General features: G+C 42.6%; 1 protein-coding gene across 1 annotated transcript in view; it reads right to left on the bottom strand.

Moving 5' to 3' along the window:
• lrrc75ba (leucine rich repeat containing 75Ba) overlaps positions 1–11192 on the bottom strand; it is a gene marked incomplete at both ends in the record, with an annotated part of 25834 nt that extends 14642 nt beyond the window's left edge. The window contains 3 exons of the mRNA XM_080853211.1: positions 410–525; positions 3471–3599; positions 10905–11192. Of these exons, the coding sequence (XP_080709337.1) occupies positions 410–525; positions 3471–3599; positions 10905–11192 (533 nt within the window). The remainder of the gene's footprint in view (positions 1–409; positions 526–3470; positions 3600–10904) is intronic.
• Between the last annotated feature and the right edge of the window lie 401 nt (positions 11193–11593).

Below are 11593 nucleotides of genomic sequence, written 5' to 3'. Positions count from 1 at the left end.
GTGAATCCATTTTGTAGTAATATTGTTGCCAAAGATGTTTGTTGTTTAATGCATTTTGTCTATAATCATTACCGTATCTGTCCCCAGGGTGCCAGGTTTGAATTAATAAGTAGCCTATACAATTAATAGTTGAAATTATTTTTGACAAGAGAATGGCTCTGTTTACATTTAAGTATTTTGATAGCTTCACTTCAGGGTTTATAGTGTTAGGAACTGGTGTTGGCCAAGCATAGACAGAAAACAGAAAACCTTGAGGGATGTTATTCTGAGAAAGGTTAGTTGTTGATAGGGGAGCAATTGGTTATTGTTTCTGACCAAAAAAGCATGATGTGTTATGTCAAAGAGCCTGGTCAAAGCAACTGTCATGGGAGGAAGGTGATTGATAGGGTGGTCGGTTCGGCTCTCTTACCAGGCCTGTGACTTCCTCCTGGACATGCTCTTGCGTAGCCACTTGGAGTGCGGCGTCAGATGGTAGATGAGCTGCCGGCAGATTTTATCCGAGGACTTCAGAGTGTCCTGAGCATCCTGAGGGAGAAATCATGACGCATATTAAACCACACAAGCGCCCAGAACTCTGACATATTTATTTCACCCTGGATACAATAGAATAGAAAACAGAATACAAGAATAGAATAGAAGGCTTTGGCATCCATCCTCTGATCTTCAGCATCTAATGCAGTTACATTTTTCTTCTAGAGACTTTGTGCCTACGGGTGATTTTGAATACACTGGCAGCTACACTGTGGCTCCTTTGTTGCCTTCAGCAATCTAAATGTATTGAAAGTCTCATCTGCGTCTCCTATTCACAATCACAATAGATAAAATAAATAAGATAACACAAATAATAATAAGATACATAAGATAACACAAAAAATACATCAAAGTATGAGTGGTTAGAGAGTGTTTTTGGGCACATGGGGTTCATGATGGCTGTCACAGATTTGGTAGGGTCAACGTGGCCTTGTTATTATGCTGCAAATAAAAAAAATGTTCCCTGTTTGCTGTGGGAAAAGAAATGAAAAAAGACCACATGGTGTTGGCTGTTTCCGGGGTTTCTCTCTGAGTTTTAGCTTGAAGCCATCTGTTGGGTTGGGTGCCTCTGCAAAGCGGAGGAGAGACTGATGAAGAGGTTTAACTTCTACAGAACCACTCTCTTTCAGGCCTTAAATTATGCATGCCAAAATGAATAATCCAAGATGATGCCGGTGAGAGAGGAAACCTGGACACAGCCAATGAGTCAGCAAAAATCCTTTCAGAGATCTACCTAATTATCTAGACTAGCAATTACACAATCTGAAAAGCAGTACTTACTGCCTGTATATGGTAATTTCACCTGTATCATTTCATAATGCATATAATCTGCATATTATCTCTCTTCTCTATGGATAGATACATCTTCATATAGATCTGTCTGCTTCCCTGTCTGTCTTTATGCCATCATTCTGTCTGGCTATCCTTCTTCTGTCTTGTTATACAGACAGATAGCACACTAAAATCAAAGTGGGATTATAAGGGGTGAAAAGGGATTTTAATTTTTTCTTTACGTTGACAGAAGGTATTTATCCCAATTAGTCATATTACTAAAGCGCCTAAACACCATGGAGATTCGAAACATTAATAATTCTCAGAGGACGTTTTCATTTTCATTATTAAAAAAGAAAAAAATTAGGGCTTATCTCCAAATCATTCATGAATTATAACTGGGCAGATAATCACAAGGGGAATTCAAATAAGAGTGAACATGAAGCCAAGACGAGGCAACATACAGACACAGACACAGACACAGACACAGACACAGACACAGACACAGACACAGACACAGACACAGACACAGACACAGACACAGACACAGACACAGACACAGACAAACAGACACCGACACACAGACACAGACACAGACACAGACACAGACACAGACACAAACACAGACACAGACACAGACACAGACACAGACACAGACAAACAGACACCGGCACAGACACAGACACAGACACAGGCACAGACACAGACACAGACACAGACACAGACACAGACACCGGCACAGAGACACAGACACAGACACAGACACAGACACAGACACAGACACAGACACAGACACAGACACAGACACAGACACAGACACAGACAAAGACACAGACACAGACAAAGACACAGACACAGACAAACAGACACAGACAAAGACAAACAGACACCGACACACAGACACAGACACAGACACAGAGACAGACACAGACACAGACACAGACACAGACACTGAAACAGACACAGACACAGACACAGACACAGACACAGACACAGACACAGACACACAGACACAGACAAAGACACAGACACAGACACACCGAAACAGACACACACAAACAGAAACAGACACAGACACAGACACCCACACCCACACCCACACCCACACCCACACCCACACCCACACCCACACCCACACCCACACCCACACCCACACCCACACCCACACCCAAACAGGCACAGACACAGACACAGACACAGACACAGACACAGATACAGACACAGACACAGACACAGACACAGACACAGACACAGACACAGACACAGACAAAGACACAGAGACAGACACAGACACACAGAAACAGACACACAGAAACAGAAACAGAAATAGACACAGACACAGACACAGACACAGACACAGACACAGACACAGACACAGACACAGACACAGACACAGACACAGACACAGACACAGACACAGACACAGACACAGACACAATACAGCATTTATAGGAGATACACCATTCAGGGAGGTAGCTAACAAAGACCCAAAAACACACACACATTGTATAAGACCCACCCGAAAACACCACAACACCATTCATAACCTCAACATGCAGGCCTATAATCAAAAAGGACATTTTTAATATATATATGACATAACACACATCCACACAGAATAAAGAACCTACAATACCTTTCATGATTCAATAATCAGAATACAGATACAGAATAATTGCATGATTTATTTTATTGTTATTTTCTATTTTAGGATTACAACAGACAGATAGGCAAACAAACAACCACACAGAACAAATAAAAGAAGAATAAAACCATAAACAGTAGGCAGCAACAGAGACAGGGGGGGGGACATGAATAATGCTGATTGATGACGAGCGCAGCCTCAACAAAATAGATAGCCATACAAATGAGAAGGACAGACAGATAGGCCTGACAAATACAATGATGGATCTGACAAATGGGACAACAGACAGAATGACAGACAGATGCATAATGCAGAAAGACGATAGACAACAAATAAAACACAAACACACAAACAAAAGAGGTCTGAATGAGAAAGAGGACAGAGAGAGAGATGGAAAAAGAAGGGAGGCAGAGACTGAAGGAAGAAACAGACAGAGAAAGAGAGAGCAAGACAGATGGAGAGGGAGAGGTTTGGACATGATGAATTATGTAGAGAAATTAAATGACGTGAATGTTTGGCCTACCTTCTTTGGGCACTGCATATCTTTGGCCAGACTTAGCAGCAACTCATGTGAGATGGGATCCACCAGATTGAGGAAGGCTGCATTCTTATATAAGATATCATTCAGGGACGTGCCCTCCAAACCCAGGTCCTGCCAAAACAAAAACACACACGCACAAGTGCACACACACACACACACACGCACACATACACACAATCAACAAGTGGCTTTGAATGGATCACTCAAAGGATACTTCATTAACTGACATTGAAATAACAAAGGTTGTGACTTTTCTGTCGCGTGTGAACCACTGTATGGTTCCAATTCTTCAATATTTTTCAGTGATACCTGAAGGTATTACACACACACTCTCACACACAGTAAGAGCATGAGAGAGAGAGAGAGAGAGAGAGAGAGAGAGAGAGAGAGAGAAAGAGCAATTGGCTTTGCATGGAAATCTCAGTAATTATTTTATTCACCAACAGCTTGTCACTTCATTGTGAGGCTGCATCATGGTTTGTATCTGATTTTAAACTTCCCAGTCATGTGGCACTAATGACAAAAACTTGGGCAAAGAGGGCGTGCTTAGCACCAAGACTTAAGTGTTACTACTCTGTTATATAACCCATATACAAAGATGGTGTCCTCTTCAGTGGAATGTAGCGGTGCCACGACAACCGCAATAAATTCATGTGTGACGGGATCTAGTCTTATAAAACAATTTTTCGATGTCCCTGGTTTATTAATATTCAAAAGGCTGAGGCTTTTATCCAAGGATGACTGACTTGCATATTCTGACTGGTACAGATCTTTGCACTTCAGTTACAGCTGAGCGATGGGCTTTCATGTGCTTTGCTGCAGGCCGTGTTGCTACTGCTGCTGTTGCTACTGCTGTTGCTCGGCGCTTGGGACTATCAACCCACACCTCCTCTTCCTCCTCCTCCTCTTTCTATTCTCCAGCTCAGAAGCCCGGGACCTGCCCTTCACCACACAGGCTCTCATCGTAATGAAAAAAAAAAAGACTCCCAGGGCTACTGAGTGCATGGCTCCCTGCTGATATAAATGGTTCATTTAGCATACAAGTATGGTGCATAGGGAACATTGGAGTTGCATAGGCGAAGACCACACAGAGGTGTTGTGCAGAAAGACTGGGTGATACACAGTTCTGGGAAATAATTGTAGTAATGCTTGAAACGTCCCTTTAGCCTTTCCTACATCACAAAGCAGTACAAAAAACTTTCAGGGAGATTTTACTGCTGCAAGCCATGAAGTGGATTTGATGCGTAGGGGTAGTCCAATCAGTGTTCGTAATGCCTTAGAAAAAAAATTCATGAGTATATAAGTATGGAGATATTGAAACTCGGGTAAACCTTTAGTCACCTCACTTGGCAAAATAAATCACACAGCATGAAATTCCCAAAGCACAAAGAATACCTTCAGCACTGCAGTGACTGCTGTGAATAGGACATCTAACAGCAAGGGGAAACCCATGTATCGGCTTGGAAAGACAGTTGCCAGGAAGGAGAATAGACCCCACTGGGACTGCTTTGGGCTAGTAGTAGTAGCATCTATGGTAAGTACAGCCAGGTAGATGCACTGAACTAAACTACAGAATAACACACTAACAGAATACCCCTAGAGTCAGCGAGGGCAGGGGTGGAAGAGGACTCACAGGCAGACCACATGGCTTTGGACTTGGGCAGGTTTTGACTATGAGGGGGAAGAACATGGATATGGCCAGTATGGGGGTTAAGGGGAAAGCTCTTTAGGTTTGTATATGAAGATGGAGGAAGAAAACTTCACTAAAAGGCTTCATAATCTGTAACACTCTAATACCTTCTCTCTGACGGCTGATTTGAGAGGAGGCATCTGCTTGTTTTCATTGCCTCTTCAGCTACCTCCTCTCTCAAATCAGCCGTTCTATTTTAACCTGTTACCTCTAGGAATGCAATGTCTAGAGGAAAGTACAGGGGTTTCACGTTGACCACAGGATATCAGTAAACCTGCTACAGCTGACAGAGAACCTGGCACACTTGCACAAAATGTGAACATCATGCCGCTGGTGAGCAGCAGAGACAAATCAAGCAGACTAGGAAGGAAACATGCAGTGGACAGAAACCAAAGGTTTGAAGGCTAGGGGCTTCTGAAGTTAAACTATGGCATGGACAGATAAAGAGTAAGTCAGAAAGCTAGAAAGGACAAGCAGAGTCAAGTCAAGTTAAAATAACAGGTGGAATTAGAATGGCTGATTTGAGAGAGGAGGCAGCTGAGGAAGCAATGAAAACAAGCAGAAGCCTCCTCTCTCAAATTAGCCCTCAGAGAGAAGGTATTAGTGTGCTACAGACAGTGAATGAAGAGTAGACTGGCTACACCAAAGAGGGTGGATAAGAAAGAGAGGATTGCCATGACTATATCTGTCTTCATAATGTGGAAGGGAAGATCTTCTTTAGTGTGGTAGAAAGGAGGTAAATAGCTAGACAGATACTTTATTTTGACAGATACCACTGTTTGTGCAGAAAGCAGAAATCCCAGGAACATAGTAACATGATTCAGGCAGCAAGGCCAGAGAGCAGAAACCTCTGTGTGGTATTTTTCACGCATTATTCAGAGGATATTCAGTTGTTCTGCAACACAAGTAACTACATCACATCCTGGCAGATATAAGTATCATGACTGGATGCACCATTGCACCATTGCTCAGTTGGCTTTCACCATGGCACAAAGGAGGTAATTATAAGGGCATGAGATGTTGGTGTTGAGAGGCTGCAGGACGGCACCCTTTTAACTCCCATTTGAGCTTATATGGGCAACATGAGGATACTTAAAACAACTGCTCCATGTACCCTTTGGCTGTAAGCCAGGATGATTGACAATCTGAAATGGGGCAGGAAGAAAATTAAACCTAGCAAGTGTGTATCTATTAGTAAGGGAACGCTAGTGGAAGAGTTTTCATATTGATGGTGAGGTGATTCTTTCTATTGTAGAGAAATCGGCCAATAAAACCTAATTCTGATTCTAATTCTGATTCTGAAGAGGGTAGAAATGTGGCTTAATTCTGAACATAAGTTTGGGTTTCTTCCTAAAGAGTTAGTTGGAAAGCCTGGGGTTAGGCTACATTTCCGTGGTGAAGGCAGAAGATAACCAGTTATGTTCGCGAGCAAGTAGTGGAAACTAGACAAGCAGCAGTGGCTTATCGAGCAAATCAAGAGCAATGGATGAACTGGCATAGCGAGGAGGGGGATCAGCTGCCCAGAATTGTTGGCTACGGATGCTAATCACATTTAATTTAATTAATTGTTGGAGCCACTTAAGATGTCCTCCCACTCATTCAATGGGTGGGTGAAGACGGAAGTTGCAAGTAGTGTATGGGTGTTGGCTCATTAAAAGATATTATGTCTGGTTGTAAAACTAGCTTTGACACCCTTAGTCACCTTTCATTCTGAAAATCAGCTTTAAGGTTTAAAGAAAATTTAACTATTCTTGGCTCAAAGAATTATGGCGTTTATGATTCCATTTGTGCAAGCTTTTATTTTGTTGCCTAGATTCAATAGGGCGTAGACCTGCTTCACAAGTTGGTGCAGAAAGTGGAAGAAATTGGGGAACAATATTCCATCAAAAATAATGGGGAGAGAAAGTTACGAATATGTGCTACGCCAAAATCAGCCCTTAGGCTGCCCCTAGGCTTATATTTATGTACTTATTTACTCACATATTTATGCTTATCTTCCTCAACCTCTTTCTCATCCTCAAATTCCCAAAAGCATTCTTGTTTGAGCAGCATGACACTCACAGTAGCACACCTGCAAGTGGCAAAGAGCAGGCTTACGTTGGACGTCTTGAGTAGACCTAGTATGTTGACAGGTAATACAACAAACAAATCAGAATACAATGTAATAACATTATATAATAAATATATATATATATATATATTGTGTCTGTGTGTGTGTGTTTGTGTGTCACAGGAGAAGGTTTATTCTTAAGTTAATAATGGAATATGTTATGAAAGTTGAATTGCCTTTAAGTAAATTCAGCACTGTTAACATGGACAGCATCCATTAAGTACTACTTAAGTGCAAGGCATGCAAATTCACGTTACGTACTTGATTAGGAGTGTGTAGGAAACGTACATTTCTAGAATCCCAAAGAGTGAAGAAGCCTGTTGTTCGGGTGCCTAAAGCGATCAGGGTTTGCAGAATAAAGGAGAATAAAGGTGCCCACTTGACAACCCCAAGAAAATGCACATGAAGGCACCCTTGTTGTTGTTGTGGTTAATTATTAAGTATTGGTATGATGGTTGTAGTGCACACTGTTGTTCTAATACTTAGGCTAGGTAGTTGGGTATGAGTATTTGCCTGTGACAGTGAGAGATTTGGTCCCCGACTAATATCTTTTCCTGTGTATGACTAAAAAATGCATCTCTTTCATGTATGAGGTTGTCTGGTTGTATCTCTGGTTGTATCATTGTGTGTGTCTGTCTCTTGTTTGTGGACATACTATCTTGCACGCATGCACAAAAATATTAGCTCAGTTGAAATCATGCATACAAACTCACACTCCCGTCAACTCAATAATGGCGTCAATAACACCATTAACTAGATCCTTTCACAAGAGTCTAACACAAATAAAAAGTAAATGGCTCTCATACACACACACACACACATGCACAAACAAACACTTCAAAACAGACAAAAATTATTATTGTCTTCCAGTGACCTACATCCATCTGTGCTGCCTGGGTGCTGACATCGCCATGGCAGCAGTTTCCGCGTGAATCACACGGAGACGATGCAATATCAGAGGCAAGTCATTAGGATGCCCTTCCCGCACACTTCCTCCCTGAGCAGGATTCAGGGTCTATTAAACATTTACTTTTTAATGGCTCTTTCATAGCACTCAACCTTGCACAACACTGTCTATATGAGTGTTCATACATGACTGCATTGGCAAAACTAGCATTCGATGATCACTTGACCATGGTAGCCCTTCCTGATCATGCCTATTTAGACAAGCGCTCTCAAGCCCTTTGGTAGTTCCTGTTCCTTTCCTGGCATTATACAAGGCTTGTGAGGAAAATAAATCCCATGCATTAACTTCCATTCAAGGGAATGCCTGAAGGAACGAAACGACTTTTCTCCTTTCTCTACGGCTCGTAGTTTTCATCAGCGCCTTGACTCCACTAAGCCTGGCTGAACACTAACAATAGATGTTTTTGGAATTGTGTTGGACACTGAAATAGTGTTTGCCCTCCCAGTGGACTCCCTAAATATCCCGTTCCTAGAGAAATGTGTCTAAATAAAGAGAGACAACCGTGTAGCCCTGTTACAGTGCTTGGGCAGAGTGTGTGTGTGTGTGTGTGTGTGTGTGTGTGTGTGTGTGTGTGTGTGTGTGTGTGTGTGTGTGTGTGTGTGTGTGTGTGTGTGTGTGTGTGTGTGTGTGTGTGTGTGTGTGTGTGTGTGTGTGTGTGTGTGTGTTTGTATGCCTGTGTGTGTGTGTGTGTGTGGTGTAGCTGAAATCCCATGGGCCACCTGACGGTGTTGATTAAAAAGCCTGCTTCCCTGTCAAATCCTCAAAGTAATTAGCTACAGTGAGAGAAGGGGGCTGGAGAGAGATGTAGACACCAGGAGAGTAATAGCGAGTGAAAGCAAAAGAGGGAGACAAAGAGAGAGAGAGAAAGAGAGAGAGCAAAAGAGAGAGAGAGAAAAATAGAGATTACAGTGAATTAGGGAGAGAATGAAGCAGGTGAATCCAGATATACAGCAAATCACTACTAGGATGAAAATACAGCTTTGCCAGTATACCTTCTTTAACTGTGGAACAAGATGCCCTTAAGGCAACATCACAATAGGTACCTTCAACAGGACCGTCCATGGCAACAGGTGATTGTGGTTGCCAGTGCTTAGAGAATATTTTCTGGTAATTGCAGCAGAGAGCCCACCCGCTGATCAAATTCTGGATCTTTCCATTTAGCTTGAGGATCTGGGTCACATGTAACGTAATTATTCCCCCATCTCCACAACGCAACCACCTGCTCACATCTCATTTTGGAAGTCGCCACCATAAATCCGCCTTTTTTCCACTAGAGAAATCTGTTTGTCTCTTTTATCTGTATAATTTGATGATTTTTAGTTTGTTATCACGTTAATGCAATTTTTTAAAGCTGATGCGAAACTCTAGAACTGCTGCTCTAGAACTGGTTTAAATGGAAAGAAACAGTCATATTACACATACGTAGGTGACGTTTGGGGGGAAAAGTAATTCAACATTTATTTTTCTTCTGTGACTTCTGTGTGTATGTCCTTCTTCTGGCAGTGGGATGTTATTGTCATAAAAAAAACATCTTCCTGTGAAGAAAAACACTATCACATTCTTCTTTCATAAAACATGTGGGCAGTACACCCTGCTTCCACAATATGGCCACTGCTAAAAGATGCATGCACAATGCCAAATCATTTCAATAAACAGACATAGCACATTTGAGCAATGCAGGCTTTCTGAGATAACGTCTTTACACCCAGTCCTGTTGTTTTCACAGGGAGAAAAACTAACATGGTGAGTGAGAAAGGCTCACTCTATTTCTGTTAAAGTGACAATTGCATCCTGTTCACTCTCTTGGTGTTATGAACATTGGGCGTACAATGCTGGTAGGGTTCCACCTGAAGGGTTCATCACAGAAACAAAAGCACAGGCTGAGAATGAACCAATGATATACTACCTGCTTCTTTCTCTCTAGCTGTTTTCTTTCCTCTATCATCTTTCCTGGACCCACTGACATACAGACATTGGGGCTATACCATGGAGTGCTTTACATTTACATTTCAAAATCTTAATAAGACGTGCACCATTTAAGGCTTAATTTTTTTCTCAACTTATATCACTGGTGAAAAGCTGTAGTGGGGAACAGAATGACCAGGTAGTGACCTTTGCTTTGCTATACTGCTCCATCACTAAATGACATATGTAGGGCCAAGGGGCTTGGCAAGGGTCTCCCGGAATGTCACTGCTGCCGATTTTCAAATATAAAATGTCAGGACTTTTTATGGTATTGGTTGTTAGGCCATGCCAGTGGGGCACGTCGTTCACAGCTGTCTGAAGGTTACATTGATTGACAGACTGACAGAGCAGGACAGGACATAACATAGGAGGTGCAAAAGGTCTTCCCATTGTGGCTGTCTAAATGACAGGCTGTCAGTTAAACATGTCACGTCAATGGATGTCTTTATTGTGGTTGTCAAAAGTAAAGGCCCCCAGTCGTCCAATACTACAGATTTCTCTCTATATTGTTAAGTTGTGATGCCAAACCACCTGAGTCATGCACGGAGTAGTCATACTACAATAAGTGCTACACTTGTTTGCATGGTGGACATCGTGCGTCACGTCAGATCACGTTTGTTGTGAGGGTTGTGTGTCGCAGAGAGACTTATCTCTTTGCATGGAATGCGGGGCAGCTGCTCTTACCTTCCTCAGTAATTTCAGCACGTCTGTTGCCTGCTCTAGCTTGCGCTCGCGGAGCAGTTTCTGGATCTCACGGATCCAGGTGACTCGTCGCTCGTAGGGACTGTGGTTGGTTCTGCGCAGCATCCCCGGTAGCTTGTCCGACTTCAGCATCAGTGTTGTAAACAAGAAGTCTCCGCTACCACGACTTCCACTCCTATCGCTTTCTCCCGTGCTGTCGAGATGCTTGCGGCGCCTCCTTGAAAAATTCTCGTTGTCCAGACTGTTCTGTCTGCTCAGACGAGAACCCATGCTGAAGCTTCGGACAGACTAGCCTAAATGTTGCACTGGCGGGTCAATGTTTTTCACTCCATGAGTAATGACCATAATAATCACACCGTCATGTTAGGTAATTTTTTCTGCCCGATTTAACTTAAGCCCATCACTCGTGATCTACTCGGGAGTGCGCATGCAGCAGTAGTATTGTCCAGCCTATACACAAACGTAAAACGATACAAAGACTGTGTCAGTGCTCCTATGTGCTGTAGATATAAGCCATGATGTGGTGTCAGTTAAACAAGCTGACGTTTCCATCTTTTGGATATTCCTAAGATGTACTACTGTTAGGTGTGTCGGTGCTAGAAGCTCGTCTCGGTATGATATTCACTGCTTGTCTGTTGATACTGTTTGGGTCTCCACAGCACCACGCGCCG

This window comes from Sprattus sprattus (assembly GCF_963457725.1).
Source record: "Sprattus sprattus genome assembly, chromosome: 15".
Classification (NCBI taxonomy): Eukaryota; Metazoa; Chordata; class Actinopteri; order Clupeiformes; family Clupeidae; genus Sprattus; species Sprattus sprattus.
This window is presented reverse-complemented; position numbering and strand designations above follow the sequence as displayed.